Source organism: Oncorhynchus kisutch, linkage group LG27 (assembly GCF_002021735.2).
Source record: "Oncorhynchus kisutch isolate 150728-3 linkage group LG27, Okis_V2, whole genome shotgun sequence".
Taxonomy (NCBI): Eukaryota; Metazoa; Chordata; class Actinopteri; order Salmoniformes; family Salmonidae; genus Oncorhynchus; species Oncorhynchus kisutch.
Window position 1 is genome coordinate 36,104,542 of NC_034200.2, and position 22,131 is coordinate 36,126,672.

The following is a 22,131-nucleotide window of genomic DNA, read 5'->3' on the forward strand; positions in this document are numbered from 1 at the left end:
GAACGCTGTTCCCTACTAACTCAACTAGCACAGCTGCAACACATTGCTAATCAGCCTCCACACCTGTCCTCACTCTCCTTAATCACCACTGCCACTCTACTTAAACCTGGTCAAACTAACGTTCCCCCTCTGTGTTCTGTAATGGATGTCACTGTGTGTTACTAGCATGATCAAGTTTTGCATGACCCCTTCTGTCTAAAATCTCTTAGGTTCCTCCAAGGATTTAGGCTTCATCTGACCCAATTCTCATTCCCTTCCTGAATCCTTCTGACATCCATTACATTTCTTCAAATAAATATTCTAAACCCATTTCAATGTATGGTCCTTAAACTTGTCAAATCAAAAAATAATCACAGCTGAATTGGATTTATATTATATTTCTTAATGTGCTTTCAGGTTACTCCAGACAGACTAGAATCTATATAATCTATCTTCAGACTATGGCATTATTTGGAATGTTTCATGAGCTGAAATAAATAATCACAAATGTTCCATATGCACGAGAAAATTTCTCTCAGATGTTGTGCACACATTTGTTTATATCCCTGTTATTTCTCCTTTGCCAAGATAAGCCATCCACTTTACAGGTGTGGCATATCAAGTTGATATCAACAAGCTGATTAAACAGCATGATCATTACACAGGTGCACCTTGTGCTTGGGGAAAATAAAAGGCCATTTTAAAATGTGCAGTTTTGCCAAACAACACAATGTCGTAGATGTCTCAAGTTTTGAGGGAGCGTGCAATTGGCATGCTTGACTTTAGGAATGTCCACTAGAGCTGTTGCCCGATAATGAAATCTTCATTTCTCTATCATCAACGTAGTTTAAGATAATTTGTCAGTACGTCTCCAACCAGTCTCACAGCCACAGACCATGTGTAACCACACCAGCCCGGGACCTCCACATCCGGCTTCTTCACCTGCGGGATCATCTGAGGGGGGGAGGGGGTAGTAAAGGCCTTTTGTGGGGAAACACGAATTGTGCTTGGCTGGGACCTGGCTCCCCAGTGGGTGGGCCTATGCCCTCCCAAGCCCACACATGGCTGCACCCCTGCCCAGTCCATAGATTAGGGCCTAATTAATTAATTTAAATTGACTGATTTACTTGTTTTAATTGTAACAGTAAATATTTTGAAATTGTTGCATGTTGCATTTATATTTTTTTGTTCAGTACACATTGAAATCATGCATAATATAACAAAGAATTAACATCTGTCAAGGTGAGACGAAACCTTATCAGCAATCGTTATACAATACATGTATTTCTGTTCTGGAGATAAAATGTAAGATTTATATTACCAAAAAAAAGAAAGGGTTACAGTGTATGAATATGACAGGAGTTTACAGTAGTTTTCAGGCTTTGAGTATTTAAATTGAGTATTTCATATTACGTATATTACACGTCAACAAAACTACGGAGATGATTGTGGACTTCAGGAAACAGCAGAGGGAACACCCCCCTATCCACATCGATGGAACAGTAGTGGAGAGGGTAGCAAGTTTTAAGTTCCTCGGCATACACATCACAGATAAACTGAATTGGTCCACTCACACAGACAGCATCGTGAAGAAGGCGCAGCAGCGCCTCTTCAACCTCAGGAGGCTGAAGAAATTCGGCTTGTCACCAAAAGCACTCACACACTTCTACAGATGCACAATCGAGAGCATCCTGGCGGGCTGTATCACCGCCTGGTACGGCAACTGCTCCGCCCACAACCGTAAGGCTCTCCAGAGGGTAGTGAGGTCTGCACAACGCATCACCGGGGGCAAACTACCTGCCCTCCAGGACACCTACACCACCCGATGTTACAGGAAGGCCATAAAGATCATCAAGGACATCAACCACCCGAGCCACTGCCTGTTCACCCCGCTATCATCCAGAAGGCGAGGTCAGTACAGGTGCATCAAAGCTGGGACCGAGAGACTGAAAAACAGCTTCTATCTCAAGGCCATCAGACTGTTAAACAGCCACCACTAACATTGAGTGGCAGCTGCCAACACACGGACAATGACACTGACTCAACTCCAGCCACTTTAATAATGGGAATTGATGGGAAATGATGTAAATATATCACTAGCCACTTTAAACAATGCTACCTTATATAATGTTACTTACCCTACATTATTCATCTCATATGCATACGTATATACTGTACTCTATATCATCGACTGCATCCTTATGTAATACATGTATCACTAGCCACTTTAACTATGCCACTTTGTTTACATACTCATCTCATATGTATATACTGTACTCGATATCATCTACTGTATCTTGCCTATGCTGCTCTGTACCATCACTCATTCATATATCCTTATGTACATATTCTTTATCCCCTTACACTGTGTATAAGACAGTAGTTTTGGAATTGTTAGTTAGATTACTTGTTGGTTATTACTGCATTGTCGGAACTAGAAGCACAAGCATTTCGCTACACTCGCATTAACATCTGCTAACCATGTGACCATTAACATCTGCTAACCATGTGTATGTGACAAATACAATTTGATTTGATTTGATTTGATATGGTATCAAAGCAAGTACTGTATAATGACACACACTACAAAAACCCTAAAATTGACTGTATTGTACTGTAAAAAAAAGTAAACACTACCGTAATCAGAATGAATCAATGAAATTCATTGATGAGAGGGATTTGTATTTCACAGTATTTTACTGTATTGACAAGGGATTGGTGCAAGCAGGTTGGTTTGCTAAGTAGAGTGTTTACAGCATATGAATGAATATTTGGAGGCACTTTTAAAGGCCTTTAACAAAGGCTTCCAAACTGGCAAAGGCTTCCAAACTGTCAACAACCACAGGGCAAAACAGACCAAAAAGACATGACAAAATGCTCAACCATTTAAGGTTCAAGACTGGCTGCCACTTCAATCTGTCCCCTATACATTTTCTATTGATGGGGGCACTGTAATCACATAAAATATAAATTGGTACAGCATTCTCGCTCATGGATGCAACAAATATAGCTTCTTACAAATCACGCTTCAAAATACCTTGCGCCCGCTAGTGATCAAAAGGCTCTCCAAAGATACGGTACGCTACTTGTATTAGGTGTGGTTGAATTACAGCACCATTCAAAATACAGCAAGTCTTTCCCCGCCCACAAGATTTTCCCACAATGCACCATAATTTACAGCATGCTGGAGTAAAATGTTTCAAAGTATTTTACTGTTGATAATGCCCTAAATTACTCTATTAATAAAAAAATATAAATCTGTTACGGTGTAGATTATGTAATAAAATGGACTAACTCCTAATAAACAAATAAGCATGACCACCATCATTTACACACAAGTAGAAAAGACAAAGCCTCTGGTGTTTATTGTCAGAACACAAAGTAACTACAGTCTCTCTCTGTAATCAGCTTTGACCCTGCACTACAGCCCACAGTCTCTCTCTGTAATCATCTTTGACCCTGCACTACAGCCCACAGTCCCTCTCTGTAATCAGCTTTGACCCTGCACTACAGCCCACAGTCCCTCTCTGTAATCAGCTTTGACCCTGCACTACAGCCCACAGTCCCTCTCTGTAATCAGCTTTGACCCTGCACTACAGCCCACAGTCTCTCTCTGTAATCAGCTTTGACCCTGCACTACAGCCCACAGTCTCTCTCTGTATTCAGCTTTGACCCTGCACTACAGCCCACAGTCCCTCTCTGTAATCAGCTTTGACCCTGCACTACAGCCCACAGTCTCTCTCTGTAATCAGCTTTGACCCTGCACTACAGCCCACAGTCTCTCTCTGTAATCAGCTTTGACCCTGCACTACAGCCCACAGTCTCTCTCTGTAATCATCTTTGACCCTGCACTACAGCCCACAGTCCCTCTCTGTAATCAGCTTTGACCCTGCACTACAGCCCACAGTCCCTCTCTGTAATCAGCTTTGACCCTGCACTACAGCCCACAGTCTCTCTCTGTAATCAGCTTTGACCCTGCACTACAGCCCACAGTCTCTCTCTGTATTCAGCTTTGACCCTGCACTACAGCCCACAGTCCCTCTCTGTAATCAGCTTTGACCCTGCACTACAGCCCACAGTCTCTCTCTGTAATCAGCTTTGACCCTGCACTACAGCCCACAGTCTCTCTCTGTAATCAGCTTTGACCCTGCACTACAGCCCACAGTCTCTCTCTGTAATCATCTTTGACCCTGCACTACAGCCCACAGTCCCTCTCTGTAATCAGCTTTGACCCTGCACTACAGCCCACAGTCTCTCTCTGTAATCATCTTTGACCCTGCACTACAGCCCACAGTCCCTCTCTGTAATCAGCTTTGACCCTGCACTACAGCCCACAGTCTCTCTCTGTAATCAGCTTTGACCCTGCACTACAGCCCACAGTCCCTCTCTGTAATCAGCTTTGACCCTGCACTACAGCCCACAGTCCCTCTCTGTAATCAGCTTTGACCCTGCACTACAGCCCACAGTCCCTCTCTGTAATCAGCTTTGACCCTGCACTACAGCCCACAGTCCCTCTCTGTAATCAGCTTTGACCCTGCACTACAGCCCACAGTCTCTCTCTGTATTCAGCTTTGAACTAGTACTGACCAGATGCATGTCATTCTCTGAAATATAGGATTTTTTATTATATTATAATATCAACACATATTCAATATATGTTCAGTATATTCAATAGTATATTCAATATTTAATAATTCAATGCGCTGGATTAAATGTCTAAAAATGGAAGGGTTTTTAAAAGTTAGCCATCTGTTAGGCTCAAGTATAATTTATTATGTTGGGACTTCATTAGTTTGATATTAGACACCTAATAAAATTGTAATCTGTACAATAATTTATGGATTGTGAGAAAGTACCATTATAAGACTTGTCATAAGCATGTATGGGCCCCTTAAAGGGGGCTCATTCAAACAAATGTCAAATGAACACATTTGTTTCCTTATTGATAGCAGTCTATCGTCAAGGAGAGATTGCTATCCACCCTGTAGTCTTGTTTACTTTGTCACTGCCAAAAATATGAGAATTTTATAACCAAAAGTCAATGTTCCCCAAAGTACAAATCCTTCAGATTCCATTTCCCAAATCATCTCAAACTAACTTCAAACAACAACACAATCACTTTCAGAGAATTTGAAATGACTTTGGTTTGAAATACAGGCCCTGCATAAAATATACACTGAGTGTACAAAACCTTAAGAATACATTCCTAATTATTGATATGCACCCCCGTTTGTCCTCAGAACAGCCTCAACTCGTTGGGGTATGGACTACAAGGTGTCAAAAACGTTCCACAGGGATGCTGGCCCATGTTGACTCCAATGCTTCCCACAGTTTTGTCAAGTTTGGCTGCATATCATTTGTGTAGTGGACCATTACTGATACACACAGGAAACCCAGCAGCATTGCGGTTCTTGACACAAACCGGTGCGCCTGGCACCTACTACCATACCCTGTTCAATGGCACTTAAACCTTTTGTCTTGCCCATTCACCCTCTGAATGGTACACATCCACAATCCATGTCTCAATTGTCTCAAGGCTTAATTTTTTAAATGGTCTCCTCACCTTCATCTACACTGATTGAAGTGACATCAATAAGGTATCATAGCTTTTCGTCAGGTGAAAAGAGCAGGTGTTCCTAATGTTTTGTACTCTCAGTGTACATTGGTTATTGTCAACAGTTTGGTTATGTATGCTCATCACCACCAGGGTGTAGTGTTGTTCTGTGTTATGAAACAGTAGGTTTTCTCTCCCAGAACAGGGTTTGGTCAGCACTGTTCGATACTACCCATCAAATAACAACAGAAAAAGACTGAGTTTTATTATAAATATTTATTGCAGGTTTAAGGGGGAGTTATGTACATGCGATTACAACAGAACACAATATAAATGTACAATATAAATATCCCTATGTGGATGCAACAGCAGTGTTACCAAGCATTATAGTAATAAGACGACAGCGGTACAAGTTCACTCAACAAACAGGTTATAACGGAGCAGAGTTTGCTAAGAGCAGTGAGACGTTGGGCCAATATGTTTACTGTCATGCAGAAGTCACTGTAGCATTAATGGATACAGCGGAATCAGTGGTGTGAAGTACTTAAAGTACAAATACTTCATAAAGTACTACTGAAGTCATTTTTTGGGGGATATCTATACTTTACTATTTATGTTTTTGACAATTTGTACTTTTACTTCACTATATTCCTAAAGACAATAATTTACTTTTTTTTACTCCATACATTTATCCAGAAACCCCACAAATACTTGTTACATTTGAATACTTAGCAGGACAGGAAAATGGTCCAATCACACACTTATCAAGAAAATCTCCCTGGTCAACCCTACTTCCTCTGATCTGGCGGATTCACTAAACATAAATGTTTCATTTGTAAATTATGTCTGAGTGTTCCCCTGGCTATCCGTAAATAAATAAAAACAAGATTAATGTCGTATAATAAATAATAATAATATAATAAAAACTGTATAATAAATAAAAACAAGTTTAATGTCGTTTGGCTTGCATAAGCAATTTGAAATTATTTATACTTTTTACTTTTGATACTTAAGTATATTTAAAACCAAATACTTTTAGACTTTTACTCAAGTACTGTTTTACTGGGTGACTTTCACTTTTACACTAGTCATTTTCCAATAAGGCATCTTTACATTTACTCAATTATGACAATTGGGTACTTTTTCCACCACTGAGAAGAACTGTGTTACGGATTAGCTGGGTTTTACTCACTAGGAAGCCAATTGGAGAAAAACAGACTGAAACAGGGGAGGGACTAAGTTGAACTTGTCCAATAAGAAATGTTTGTTTCTGTTGCAAAAAATGTCCATTACCAAATGCTGTAGCATTTTGGATGTAAATGGATGAATTGACAACAAAGCAATTTCTGGAAGTGCTCTGTCACATTCTATAGCAGTTTTACAAAATGTATGCATCAAAGATAAACTTTAGTTTGTTTTTTTGTACGAACACAAAGCATGTTTGACTGGAAGGAGACCAAATAGATACACTTCCTTAAGGGGATGCATCCTCGTGTTGCTACACAATAACTATAAGGCCTCAGAATTAACAGTATACTTATCTGTGCACTGTGCTTCATATGGAAGTTATATTATACACTTCCCGATGACCAACACTCTGAATTCATACTTGGCCCACTACTTGACAAGAATGACCCAGGTGCAGGAAACAGACGAAAGAGAACTCCAGTCTAGAATATTGGAATGACCCAGGTGCAGGAATCAGAAAAAAGAGAACTCCAGTCTAGAATATTGGAATTACCCAGGTGCAGGAAACAGACAAAAGAGAACTCCAGTTTAGAATATTGGAATGACCCAGGTGCAGGATACAGACAAAAGAGAACTCCAGTCTAGAATATTGGAATTACCCAGGTGCAGGAAACAGACAAAAGAGAACTCCAGTTTAGAATATTGGAATGACCCAGGTGCAGGAAACAGACAGAAAGAGAACTCCAGTCCAGTATAATGGAACATGTGGCAACATCATCAATTAGTTGTTTACAAAAATGGACTGGTTAAATCAGTCCCACGTTCTTGTACAAACCTGTCTAAATCAGGTTGTTGTCTGTAATTCATTCAGTGTAAATTCCCTCACAGGTAGTAAGGACGTGTTTAATGTATTAAAGAGTGTGACAAATGGCGCAAAACTGCAAACTGAGCAAATGTACAAGCAAATAGTGCCGACTAAACATGTCTCTACATTGCGGATAAAGTGACTTTAAGCTGCACAACTAACAACAGGACTTTGTATTTGAACAAATACTTTGTTTGAAATGCTTTAACAGACCGTATTGCATGTTTTACTTCACAAAATGATTTAGTCATAACCACAGTACAACTGTTTTTCCCCACCCTTATCTTTAAAACCCACTTTGCAAGGCATTTGTGTCGTGAATACAAAACACATAGTCTATTATTTTGATTATCATGCACTTTTCTCTGACCCATTGTCTTCAAAATCCCAGGGGCAAACGTCAACCCTTTTAGCAGTGCTAACGGGTTGTTTGTTATTAGAACTCAAAGAGTTTTCTTTCGCTGGAGAAGGCTTTGTCTGTGCTACGCTGGCATGCGCGTCCTCTACCTCCCACGGGCACGCCTCTACCCTCTTGTTCTTCGACGCCTCCGGGTCTCTTGTTGAGCTCCTCCGTCTCCCAGATGTTGGCACGGTGACCGGAACACCCTCTGATGATTGGATGACACGTGGTCTTTCCGAGGGCCTGCTGGAGGAGCTCTCCTTGCTCTTTGACCTGTGCTGCTTCTCCTCCTCCTTGTCCCTCCCTCCTTTCTCTCTCTCACCCCTCTCTCCCCTTTCTTTGGAGGAGCACGAACCTTTTCGTTTCCGCTTGGAGTGAGCCGTGGGACTGGAGCAGGTCTTCTCCTGGCTGGGGGAAGGCGGGGCTGGGGCTTCATTGTAGTCCCAGGGACAGATGTCCAACATCAGGGTGGGCGGCTGCAGCAGACTCCCTGTGGATTTGGAGTAGTCTGAGTGGAGGATCTTGGGCTTCCCATCAGTTGGTGTGACGCTCCTCTTACGTCTGATCCTCTCTGGAGAGATGGTGTCTGAATCGCCTCCCAACATCGGCTGCACCTCAAAGGCCCAGGGGCACACCTCCGGTTTGAGCAGGAGTGGAGATCTGGGAGACCTGGGCTTCCTTGTTTCTCTGGCCTCGTCTCGTTCACACCCCTTGTCTTTGGAGCGCTGTCGGCCTGCAGGCGATTGCCCTGCGGTTCTCTGCTGCTTCTGTTGGGAGCGACTGCCCTTGGTGGTACCCGTGCCACCACCACCATCACCCCTGTGGACCGTGGTGGTCTCTCCCGGAGCAATGGACACATGCTTCTGGGACCTTCCATCCGATGGGGTTGGGGGTTCCTCCACATCCCAAGAGCACACCTCGGAGAGGTCATACAGGTTTCTCCCCGGCTCTGTATTGATGGACGGCTGGCTGCCACTCACCTGCTGCTTCATGATGCCCATCTTGGCCATGGGTGTCCTGGAGTACTCTACTGACTGGCTGATGATCATCTTAGGATAACACTCCATCTCGTCCACCTCAGACAGCATCCTCCCATCGCGCCCCTTGAGTCCCTTCTTGCTGGCATCCTCTGCGCTATGGGTCTTGCTGGTGAGCCCGGGCATCTTCTCTTTGGCACTGGTGATGACACTCAGTGACTTCTGCATGATGGACGTCCTCAGCTGAATGGGCTTTTTGTCCGCTGTGAAGTTGTGCGCGCTGGCCGACTTGCAGACCAAGGGCACTGACTCGGCCGGTTCCACCTTTGGGGCAGGCTCCGGTGACTTCTTAACCTGCCTCCTAATGAGAGATCCCAGCAAGGAACCATCGGCGGTGGCCATTTTGTCCCCACCCAAGCCCTCTCCGCTGGCAGTTTCCTTAGCTTGGTCACAAACGTGGTCGTAGCTGTGTGACTTATTCAGGCCCAGAACTTTGTTCTTCAAAGAGTCTTCCCTGGACTTGTGACCTGAATGGGACGAGTCGAAGGGATTCCGTGGAAGGGTGCTGCGGTTGCTCCCGTGCTCGCTACCGTCACGTTCCTCACGGCTGCCATAGCTGCCATGTCGGTGCAAGGTCTCCGGGATCTCAGTGAGGCGCCTCATGAGAGAGCGGCCCAGGCCCTTCTTGGAGCTGCGCTTCTTCTGCAGGTGTGGGTTGTTGGCCAGCATCTTCTTGCGCTTGTAGACTTCCAGTTGGGCGTAAAGCTTCTTGAGCTCGTCCTACAATGATGACACAGAGGATGGGTTGGGATAGAGAGAGAGAGAGAGAGAGAGAGAGAGAGAGAGAGAGAGAGAGAAGGAAGGAAGGAAGTGGATGAGAAAACCATGCTTGATCAATGCAAATATTTTGTAGTTGCTCTAGAGACATAAATTGACATCACAGACACATCACAGACACAAACCAAACTAACCATGGTTCATTTCTTTGACAGACCGGAATGTTGCCACAAGGTAGCGACTTCCCACAGGGTTCAGTGTTGGGGCCAATCCTGTTTTAATCTACACGCTCCCACTCACCTAACTCCTCAGACATTAAATCATCAACTTTCACTGCTTTGCTGATACTCAAGTATACATCAAAACCAAATCGGACACCATCGCCCTTTTATCAAATCTAGGAAGCTGCATATTTCTTTGTAATGAAAAGCGTTATACAAATTACATTTGAATGACTAATTATTACAATTCTGAATGTTCTCAAACATAACAGCAAATGGGCGCTTAATCTAAACAGTCTCTACACTGTAAAGATGTGAAAATCTTGGCGCCATACTGGATGGCTGCCGTTTGTAAGCTCCGACCAAACTTTGCTATTTTGTGATTATTTTGTTGTTTATTTTTACTTTATTTTCACTAAAAGTATCCGCTATCATTTCTTAAAACCGACAATAACTTTTTAACATCAGATCGGCAGTTAATTACCTCAATTCAGGCTTTAACTTCCCCTCATCTGCTCTGGAACATTTCTGTAACCTTTCTGTAACCTTTCTGTGACCCAATTTCCAGGCTACCCAAGAGGAAACGCCGACGTTACAGAGGCAAGAGAGGGGGGAAACTGGCGAGATTAAAGGGAAGGGAGAACCGGCCACCTCTCCACCCTCCGTTCTACTGGCCAATCACTTGATAATAAGATGGATGACATCCGATCGCGGATTTGCTACCAACGGGACTCTCAAAACTATCAAAACTCTATCCAACTCGATGGATTCTGCATTCACCATTCTCCATTTGCCATTCCTCATTCACTATGGGAGTCTTTCACCCATGACATTAAAACGTGAGAACTTAAAAACCAGAACAAATGAAGTTTACAGAACAGAGAAAAAAAAGGGAGGGACCCTGCTCACCCGTATGTCTTCGGGGTCCAGGCTGTGTTCGCTCCAGGCCGAGGTGATGCTGCTGTTGAGGTAGGACCCGGACCGGCCCATGTCCAGCTCCTCTTCATAGGTTTCAGTGGCAATGTCATCACTCGCCTGGGTCACTGTGGACAGACACTAACGAGAGGGGAAAAAAACAGACAGAGTGATATTATTTCAAATGTTCTGGTGCACTTTCCCACAGTGTGTGTGTCTTGGAGAGACATGTCGCCCACAGACAAGATTGATCCCATTGTTTTTTACTTCTACTTTTGAGGATTCTAATTAAGACTTTAGAAATGAACAGTTTATTCCCCACTCAGCGAAAGTGTTTAAAAGTTCTCCACGGGACTGAAGAGATGAAATACCCAGAAGTGCATTTAATTACAGTACGATACTACTATCGAAGCTGTTTAATGTACTGGTTATGTATTCAGGGAAAAGTGACAGGAGAGAGAGCAGGGTTACCTTTGGTACAAACAGCAGCCCCAAAGACACAGTCACGGTGAGGTGTGTGTGAGTGAAGACCAACATGAGCATCCAGTCAGGGTGCCACTGAGGAGCCAGAGTGAACCTGCCGATAAAGACCAACAGGTTTTATTCAGGACACTATTATCTAAGTGTAACAGAGTACATTATATTCTGCCACGAGCTGTGGCTGGAACTCACAACCTTCTGCACAACAAGACGCCACTCAAAGCCAACTGTCTTAGCCAACAGAGAAAGAGACTCTGGGAGCAACAGTTGGCTTCTAAATCTCCGGTTAGGTGATGTGACCAATGTACTCCAGTCAACATTCTACGTATGAGTTTCACATCCACTACACAAGATCTTCACTATCTGACATGAGTAGCCAGGAAGCTCAGGGACGAAGAGCCCTCACTATGAAGACATAAGATTGGACTTGATCCCTTTTTTTCATTTTTTTTTAGCTTATGGATTTATCTTTCTTTACAAAGTGTCTTTCTATTCTGTTGTTCTCCCTGACTCAATGAGTTTCGGTTACTGAGTATCGGTCATTGGTTAAATGATTTGAAAGAGGAAGAGTAGAAATCTATTTGAATAGGAGAGGGACGCACACTCTCACCCTGTTACCACAAACAAAACCTAAAATATCCATTATTTGCATGGAGCAACCAACGGCGTGGAAAACCAAAAGAAAACAGCATGTACTCAAACTACAAAACATTGCTTTGCATAGATACAGGTCTGGCTAGGTACAGCAGGCTGTACATCCCAGGATATGAATCATGAAAGAGTTTCATTGTGTACAAAGGATGATATATCGGTAAGTAAAGGTGACGGATGTACAGAACGAGTGAGAGAGACACAGAGAGAACTTCAAATCGAACAGAGGACAGAAGACAGATGATTGAATGAAGCCTCCACCACTAACCATGCAGTGGAGTCTATCTCTCTGCTCTTTAATGGGAGTTGCGTTATTAGCCCAGATGAGCAGCACCTCAACAGTAAACGTTGCGTTACAAGGAGCGGCCACTCAGTCATCACAGTACTCTGCTCAAAATACTAATGTTAATCATGTGAAAGCTTCTAATGCCATTGACGGGAACAAAGACCCAAACGCCGACAATGGATCCTGCACCCACACAATGAAGGAGACCAACCCCTGGTGGAGAGTGAACCTGCTGGATGTGTACAAAGTGACTACTGTTGTAATCACCAACAGAAACAGCAATCCTGAGAGGCTCAATGGTTCAGAGATTCGTATTGGTAATTCACTGGAGAACAACGGCAACAACAACCCCACATGTGAGGTCATCTCCAGCATCTCAGCAGGACAGAACCAGACCTTCCACTGTAAAGAGATGGAGGGACAATATGTCAGTGTGATCATCCATGGCAATAACCAAATTCTCACTCTGTGTGAGGTGGAGGTATATGGCAGTCTAGCGGGACACTGTTCATCTGCAACATGCCTCTCTCATGACGAGTATCACTTTGTGAACCAAAATAAGACCTGGACTGAAGCACAGAGTTATTGCAGACACCGGTACACGGACCTGGCCACCATAGACAACGTGGAGGACTTGGACAGACAGATGAAAGCTGTACACAGTGATTATACTAAAGCAGCCTGGATAGGGTTAAAGAAGGGAGACTGGAAGGCAGAGTGGCAGTGGTCAGACAATGATTGCAGTGAGGGATATTTCAACTGGCGCCAAGACGAACCAAATAACAGGGAAGGGAACGAGGACTGTGTGATGATGAGCAACGGTAGCCAATGGAATACATCTAATTGCAACAATTCACATGCATTTATCTGCTATGACAGACTGACCAGTTCTGGTACGAAATTCCATTTGATTAATAATAATCAGATGACTTGGAGAGATGCTCAGATGTACTGTAGGGAGAATCACACAGACCTGGCCAGTGTGAGGAACCAGACTGAGAACGAGGAGATATTTAGACTGGCTAGTGGTGATAGTGTGTGGATTGGCCTGTTCAGAAGCTTCTGGAAGTGGTCGGACCAGAGTAACTGCTCATTCAGAAACTGGCATGAGAGACAACACGATAACACCGAAGGGAATCAGATCTGTGCTGTGACATTTATGAACTATTCCGGGCGTTGGGGTTTTCAGAAGTGTGATGAAAAACAACCTTTCTTCTGCTACTACAGTGAGTGACCCCCTCCTCTGTTTATGGCATCTCTAATGTTGCTGAGTTATAGCATGGAGTAAACTACAGCTACACCACTGAATGTGTGTTATAACAAGATTTTACACACCTCTCCTCTGGGACCCCTAGACATTTAAACTATTTTGTTTTAACCCTTAACTACTTCACCTGATTCACCTGATTTAAGGGCTTGATGATTAGTTGACAAGTTGAATCAGGTGTGCTCGATCTAGAATAAATCAAATGCATGGTATGGCTGGGGTCCCCGAGGAGAGGTTTGAAAAAGGCTTTGTTATAATATCACAAACTCGTTTTTTTTCCTCAGATAAGGTGATCTTGATCCGTCAGAATAAGACGTGGAAAGACGCCCTGGCCTACTGCAGAGAGCACCACAACAACCTGGTCTCTGTCCACTCTGAAAAGGTCCAGAGATGGGTGGAGGCCCAGGCCAAGAGAGCCTCCACTCCTCATGTGTGGCTGGGCTTGCGCTTCACCTGCACTTTGAACCTCTGGTTCTGGGTCAGTGGAGAGTCCACCTGCTACAACAACTGGGCTTCGGGAAACGGGACCATCATGGAGGACTGTGGGAGAACCGGAGTGAGGAGTACCGGGGCGGTAGAGAAAGATGGAAGACACAAGTGGGTCAGTCTGCCTGACACAGTAGAGCTCAACTTCATCTGCACCTATAAAAAAAAACTAGAATCTGGACCACAGTAGTAGAATCTGGACCAAGGTAGTAGAATCTGGACCAAGGTAGTAGAATCTGGACCAAGGTAGTATAATCTGGACCAAAGTAGTAGAATCTGGACCAAGGTAGTAGAATCTGGACCAAAGTAGTAGAATCTGGACCAAGGTAGTAGAATCTGGACCAAGGTAGTAGAATCTGGACCAAAGTAGTAGAATCTGGACCAAGGTAGTGGAATCTGGACCAAAGTAGTAGAATCTGGACCAAGGTAGTAGAATCTGGACCAAGGTAATAGAATCTGGACCCAGCTCTAGCAGGGTACCATTCCCAGACATGGGTTTGGCCTAGTCCTGGACAAAAAAAAGCAGAGAAGAATCTCCATTTAGAATTCTTTTTAGTCCATGTCTAGGCTTAATCTGTGTCTGGGGAAACCGGCCCTCAGTCTTCAGATCTATATATTTTCATTCATAGAACTTTCTGGAAGCATGTTGCTGTCGCAGCTTTTGAAAAAGAAAAGCATCACACTCTAGCTCAGATGTAATAATTTAATAACCAACGTTTGGACAGACAAGCTGTCTTCATCAGGGTATAATGACAAACACTGTGTGTCACTAGTTGTCTCTGTAATCATGGCTGGGTATGGCTTGATATCATTGGTCGATTTACAGATATAAATAGAACATATAAAAAATGGATATACGATCATAGATACAATTCAGCTACATCAGCCAATAAACATTTACAATGAACAGCAAAATCACAATAATCACAAGAATGGCTTGTGTGTTGAATGTTGAGACCGAAGGGAGTGAGGGTCTTTAAAGTTCCGGGCGGCCTCTTGTTTTAACAATACATTTTCACGATTGTAACTTTACAACTTTTTTTGTTTGACATTATATTGTGTTGTGTGTGTGACTTAATAAATTATTAGATTTGTATAGATTATGTTTAAGGTTAAAAAAATATATAATAATCTTGTTATACTGTTTTATCTTTTGAGGTTGTTTATTCACATCCTTTTCACATATTTTGTCGAAACATTTTATTAGTCTTTCAATCACATATAGACCTGGATGATCATTGTTGATGTTCAATTTGACTGTCCTTTTAGTGTCAATAGTATGTGTGAGTATGTGACGTTTGATTATTGTTTCAATGTCATATTTTGATGCTGTTTTTGAACTCTTTATTTTTGGTTTAAGTGATTGTTTTACTATTTTGTTGATTATTTGATCCACCGCCAATGTGGCAAAAATAATATAAATATATATATTTGTCAAGTTGCTGTGTAATAAAAAAACAAACATTTCATAGATTGTTAAAAAAGGTATTTAAAGGTCATGTTTTATATTAAATTGGATGATATTTGAAGGAAGCCAGATCAAAGTATGAAAAATGACTGTTGCTTCTACATTGATAAAGTCACTCAAAACTCCAACGCAGTTGTCAAGTCAACACATTCGTCAGTGCTGCTGTTTATTTATTTATTTATTTCACCTTTATTTAACCAGGTAGGCTAGTTGAGAACACCTTTATTTTACCAGGTAGGCTAGTTGAGAACACCTTTATTTAACCAGGTAGGCTAGTTGAGAACAAGTTCTCATTTGCAACTGCGACCTGGCCAAGATAAAGAGTAGTTGTTGCATTCGACACATGCAACAACACAGAGTTACACATGGAATAAACAAAACATACAGTCAATAATACAGTAGAACAAAAGAAAACAAAAAGTCTATATACAGTGATTGCAAATTAGGTAAGTTAAGGAAATAAATAGGCCATGGTGGCAAAGTAATTACAATATAGCAATTAAACACTGAAATGGTAGATCGGCAGAAGATGAATGTGCAGGTAGAGATACTGGGGTGCAAAGGAGCAAAATAAATAAATAAATACCAGTATGGGGATGTGGTAGGTAGATAGATGGGCTGTTTACAGATGGGCTATGTACAGGTGCAGTGATCTGTAAGCTGCTCTGACAGCTGGTGCTTAAAGCTAGTGAGGGAGATGTGAGTCTCCAGCTTCAGAGATTTTTGCAATTCGTTCCAGTCATGGGCAGCAGAGAACTGGAAGGAAAGACGACCAAAGGGGGAATTGGCTTTGGGGGTGACCAGTGAGATATACCTGCTGGAGCGCATGCTACGAGTGGGTGCTGCTATGGTGACCAGTGAGCTGAGATAAGGCGGGGCTTTACCTTACAGAGACTTGTAGATAACCTGTAGCCAGTGGGTTTGGCGACGAGTATGAAGCGAGGGCCAACCAACGAGAGCGTACAGGTCGCAATGGTGGGTAGTGTATGGGGCTTTGGTGACAAAACGGATGGCACTGTGATAGACTGCATCCAGTTTGTTGAGTAGAGTGTTGGAGGCTATTTTATAGATGACATCACAAAAGTCGAGGATGGTAGGATGGTCAGTTTTACGAGGGTATGTTTGGCAGCAGGAGTGAAGGATGCTTTGTTGCGATATAGGAAGCCGATTCTACATTTAATTTTGGATTGGAGATGCTTAATGTGAGTCTGGAAGGAGGGTTTACAGTCTAACCGGACACCCAGGTATTTGTAGTTGTCCACATATTCTAAGTCAGAGCTGTCCTGAGTAGTGATGCTGGATGGGCGAGCAGGTGCGGGCAGTGATCGATTGAATAGCATGCATTTAGTTTTACTTGCATTTAAGAGCAGTTGGAGGCCACGGAAGGAGAGTTGAATGGCATTGAAGATCGTCTGGAGGTTAGTTAACACAGTGTCCAAGGAGGGGCCAGAAGTATACAGAATGGTGTCGTCTGTGTAGAGGTGGATCAGAGAATCACCAGCAGCAAGAGCAACATCATTGATGTATACAGAAAAGAGAGTCGGCCCGAGAATTGAACCCTGTGGCACACCCAGGGTTCACGACTTGACACACTGAACTCTACCAGAGAAGTAGTTGGTAAACCAGGCGAGGCAATCATTTGAGAAACCAAGGCTGTCGAGTCTGCTAATAAGAATGTTGTGATTGACAGAGTCGAAAGCCTTGGCCAGTTCAATGAATACGGCTGCACAGTAATGTCTCTTATCGATGGCGGATATGATGTCGTTTAGAACCTTGAGCGTGGCTGAGGTGCACCCATGACCAGCTCTGAAACCAGATTGCATTGTGGAGAAGGTATGGTGGGATTCGAAATGGTCAGTATTCTGTTTGTTAACTTGGCTTTCGAAGACCTTAGAAAGACAGGGTAGGATAGATATAGGTCTGTAGCAGTTTGTGTCTAGAGTGTCTCCCCCTTTGAAGAGGGGGATGACCACGGCAGCTTTCCAATCTTTGGGAATCTCAGACGATACGAAAGAGAGGTTGAACAGGCTAGTAATAGGGGTTGCAACAATTTCGGGCAGATAATTTTAGAAAGAGAGGGTCCAGATTGTCTAGCCCGGCTGATTTGTAGGGGTCCAGATTTTGCAGCTCTTTCAGAACATCGGCTATCTGGATATGGGTAAAGGAGAAATGGTGGGGGCTTTGGCGGGTTGCTGTGGAGGGTGCTGGGCAGTTGACCGGGGTAGGGGTAGCCATGTGGAAAGCATGGCCAGCCAAAGAGAAATGCTTATTGAAATTATAGTGGATTTATCGGTGGTGACAATGTTTCCTAGCCTCAGAGCAGTGGGCAGGTGGGTGGAGGTGCTCTTATTCTCCATGGACTTTACAGTGTTCCAGAACTTTTTTTGGAGTTAGTACTACAGGATGCACATTTCTGTTTGAAAAAGCTTGCCTTAGCTTTTCTAACTGCCTGTGTATATTTGTTCCTAACTTCCCTGAAAAGTTGCATATCACAGGGGCTATTCGATGCTAATGCAGAACGCCACAGGATGTTTTTGTGCTGGTCAAGGGCAGACAGGTCTGGAGTGAACCAAGGACTATATCTATTCCTAGTTCTACATTTTTTGAGAGGGGCATGCTTATTTAAGATGGTGAGGAAGGCACTTTTAAAGAATAGCCAGGCATCATCGCCTGACGGGATAAGGTCAATGTCATTCCAGGATACCCCGGCCAGGTCGATTAGAAAGGCCTGCTCGCAGAAGTGTTTCAGGGAGCGTTTGACAGTGATGAGGGGTGGTCGTTTGGTCGCAGACCCATTACGGATGCAGGCAATGAGGCAGTGATCGCTGAGATCTTGATTGAAAACAGCAGAGGAGTATTTGGAGGGCGAATTAGTTAGGACGACATCTATGAGGGTGCCCGTGTTTACTGATTTGGGGTTGTACCTGGTAGGTTCATTGATCATTTGTGTGAGATTGAGGGCATCAAGCTTAGTTTGTAGGATGTTAAGCATTAACATTATAGTTAGCAATGGAGATTTCAGGGTTTTTGGTGGTTTTCCTAAGCCAGGATTCAGACACGGCTAAGACATTTGGGTTGGCAGAGTGTGCTAAAGCAGTGAATAAAACAAACTTAGTAGGCTTCTAATGTTAACATGCATGAAACCAAGGCTTTTACGTTTACAGAAGTCAACAAATGAGAGCACCTGGGGGGTGGGAGTGGAGCTAGGTACTGCAGGACCTGGATTAACCTCCACATCACCAGAGGAACAGAGGAGAAGTAGGATAAGGGTACGGCTAAAGACTATACAAACTGGCCGTCTAGCACGTTCAGAACAGAGAGTAAAAGGAGCAGGTTTCTGGGCACGATAGCATAGATTCAAGGCATAGTGTACAGACAAAGGTAAGGTAGGATGTGAGTACATTGGAGGTAAACCTAGGCATTGAGTAATGAAGAGAGAGATATAGTCTCTAGAGATGTTTAAACCAGGTGATGTCATCGCATATGTAGGAGGTAGAACAACATGGTTGGTTAAGGCATATTGAGCAGGGCTAGAGGCTCTACAGTGAAATAAGACAGTAATCACTAACCAGGACAGTAATGGACAAGGCATATTGATATTAGAGAGAGGCATGCGTAGCCAAGAGAACATATGGGTCCAGTGAGTGGTTGGGCTGGCTGGGGACACGGCGATTCAGACAGTTAGCAGGCTAACAAGCTAACAGTTAGTAGGCCGGGGCTAAACAAGCTAGCAGCTGGTAGACCGGGCAAGCTAGCAGTTAGCAGGCCGGGTTAGCAAGCAAGCAGTTAGCATGGGCTAGCAGTTACAGACCGGGAAAGGTAAGCTAGCAGTTAGCAGGCCGGGGCCGGCAGCTAGCAGTTAGTAGACCGGGGCAAGCTTGCAGTTAGCAGGCCGGGTTAGCAAGCAGTTAGCAGGGGCTAGCAGTTAGCAGACCGGGTTAGCAAGCAAGCAGTTAGCAAGGGATAGCAGTTAGCAGACCGGGCCCGGCAAGCTAGCAGCTAGCAGACCGGGTTAGCAAGCAATCAGATAGCAGGGGCTAGAAAGTTAGCCTTTGGGGGACGTCGCGATGGGGGTAAGTCTGTTTTTGCCTCTTCGTGCGGTGACATTGATAGACCAGTCGTGGAATTAGTAGGGTTCCAAGTAGCTCTAGGTAGCTAGCAGGCCTAGCTGGTTAGCATAATGGGCCTTCAGCGGGCGTCGCGCCTGAGGGGCCTGTTGGAGTCCTCGGGCAGATTATGTCGGTATTCCAGTCGTTGTTCGAACTGACGAGAGTTTTCCGAGCTGAAGGTTAGCTGATGACCGCTGGCAATGGTTTGCTGACTGATAGCCGGTAGTTAGCTGGCTAGCTTCAGTTGAGGGATTCCGGATCCGAAGTAAATATAAATACTTTAGGGGAAAAAAAGCAGATCCACGCCACATTGGGCGGGTTGCAGGAGAGTATTTAGATATTGAGGTTTAGCAAAATATTTTAAAGGATATGCGACGAAAAATATGTAAAACGATATATACAAGCGACACGACAGGTCAAAGACGTCTGACTGCTACGCCATCTTGGAATAGGAACTGTGAACCGTGTCACAAGAGAAATACTAAACGGGAGATCATATCACTGATGCAATTTCAATGTTGCTCGAGTTGCTTTGTGTATCACCAAATTTGCTTGAGATGATTTTACTACAACACTGCTCACTGTATCCAAGTTGTTTGACATGAATATATCCTCCCCGCCCACTCAGCCTGTCTTTTCAAACTTCCTGGTAGTCAGCCATGTGAAAAAGTAAATACTTTTTAGAGTTACTTTTCAGGACCTTTCAAACTTCTTAACTATAAGATATGATGCTTAGCTTATATTGTATCCACTTTGTTTCCCCTGAATGAAAAATAAAATAAATCATTAAAAAAAAGATCTAGAATTGAAATGAGAATGGAAGAATGTGATCATATCAAATACTCTTGAGTATACTAAACATTAGGAACACCACAAAACACTGCAACAAAAACTATTTATCGTTACAAAGTCCCATTAAATTTGCTGGTTGGAGTGAGTGACTTAAGTGGTCTATGAAATATTAATCATCATCAAACTTCAAACGAGGCAGGTGAATTTTCATATCCTCGACTAATTCAATGGGGGATCACAACGCTGAGGGATGGCGGTCAAGGTCCCGGGGAGGTCAATGTCCCACCACCCCTCCGTCAACTGTTCCCCCGATAATGAGATTCAACCTCATTAATCACATTAGTCATCCCAAAAGGGTGTTTTTGGCACGGGGTTGAAAAATAAACATCACGACTCTCTCCCTCTCTCCTTCCCTCTCTTAGACAAACTCAGCCAGCTCTTATCGCTGGGCTCCAGCAGCCTGGATGCTCTCTGATTCGGTTCTCTGAAATAAGCATGGCAATAGACTCTCTGGACTTTTTTATGGTCATACTGTACATACTCCAGCCTCATTTCCTTTCACTGGGTTTTGTTAAAAGTTATTTATTGGCGCCACCTGTTGGTGAGGATCTTAAGTTCTACAGACACATTCTACATTCAGCTTCGAGGTGAATGTTCTAGGTACCACTTTACATACCAGTGTCATGACGTTGGCCTGGGGGGTAGGCTTATGACAGTCATAAATACCTCTTCCCCCCTTTTTCCTCTCTCTACCCTACTGAGGTTACATTTGCAAATCCCTTGGTTAACATAGAGATTCTGGGAACATCAGTAGGTGGGGGGAAATGAACTATATTCTGGTAATCCGAACAATTGACCATATGCGGTGGTACTTAATGAATATGATGTCAGTTCGGTTGTCATCTGAGACATTCTTATCAATGATAAGATGACATAAACTCTACAGTGGAAAGTCTACACATCAGAGTTATCGGATTCACATGGAATTGTTGTTCAATTTAAATCTTTGAATATGAAATGATTCGTGATAGGATGAAATGGGATTTTAAAATGTGAGATTTGGGTTTTCATAAGGTATGGCTCTGCTCAATCAGTGGCCCTCCCCTGTGAAGGGACATGGGCTATAAAACCTTTCAAACACGCCCTCCTCTCCCTTCCTATATAAGCCCTTGACGACAATATAACTTCCTGTTCCGAGGATGTAGGACGACGGTCCTATGTCAGAATGGTTCAGATAATAACTAGAGAAGTGATACCTCCTAGCCTTTGAGTTAGCAACAGCAGATGCAACGAGGGTTAGGAAGGAACAGACAGAGTATCCCATCTATCACCCAACGACGTTACTACAACGTATCCAATTGACAACCAGAGACATTCTTCAAAGGACTCGGTTGGGCAACACGACCTTCCATCTACCACCAACCTACCGAAGCACAGCTCAGAGTAAATATTTATTGCATTTTCCTTTTCCAAATTAGCGGTAATTTAGAATGCATAAGATACTGTATTTACGATAGCACAGCTTCGCCTTTGTTCCTCAGTGTTCCCGCTCCTTTACTCAAACCCAGCCCCTTTTCTTTTGTGTAACAAGCTGTCATATCTGTTCCGCCCGCTAGGGACGTTTTCCTTTAGACGTCATTTGCAATCAAGTTATGATTTAATTATGTGTATGTGTAATTCTGTGTGATTAGTTAGGTATTTAGTAAATAAATAATT

The 22,131-nt window shown here is 43.4% G+C and overlaps 2 protein-coding genes across 3 annotated transcripts in view; one reads left to right on the forward strand and one right to left on the reverse strand.

The window, feature by feature from the left end:
* Positions 1-5,796: 5,796 nt before the first annotated feature.
* LOC109871922 (probable G-protein coupled receptor 158) overlaps positions 5,797-22,131 on the reverse strand; it is a 139,911-nt gene continuing 123,576 nt past the window's right edge. For both annotated transcript variants that reach the window (XM_031806537.1, XM_020462952.2), the window contains exons 9-11: positions 11,348-11,453; positions 10,871-11,017; positions 5,797-9,743 (exon numbers count right to left, since the gene is read on the reverse strand). In XM_031806537.1, coding sequence (XP_031662397.1) covers positions 7,938-9,743; positions 10,871-11,017; positions 11,348-11,453 — 2,059 coding nt within the window. In that variant the 3' untranslated portion in view covers positions 5,797-7,937. The remainder of the gene's footprint in view (positions 9,744-10,870; positions 11,018-11,347; positions 11,454-22,131) is intronic.
* LOC109871923 (macrophage mannose receptor 1) lies at positions 12,114-15,642 on the forward strand. The gene is made up of 2 exons (XM_020462953.2): positions 12,114-13,519; positions 13,845-15,642. Exons 1-2 carry the CDS (start codon positions 12,256-12,258, stop codon positions 14,234-14,236), a joined length of 1,656 nt encoding a protein of 551 aa, XP_020318542.1. The 5' UTR covers positions 12,114-12,255; the 3' UTR covers positions 14,237-15,642.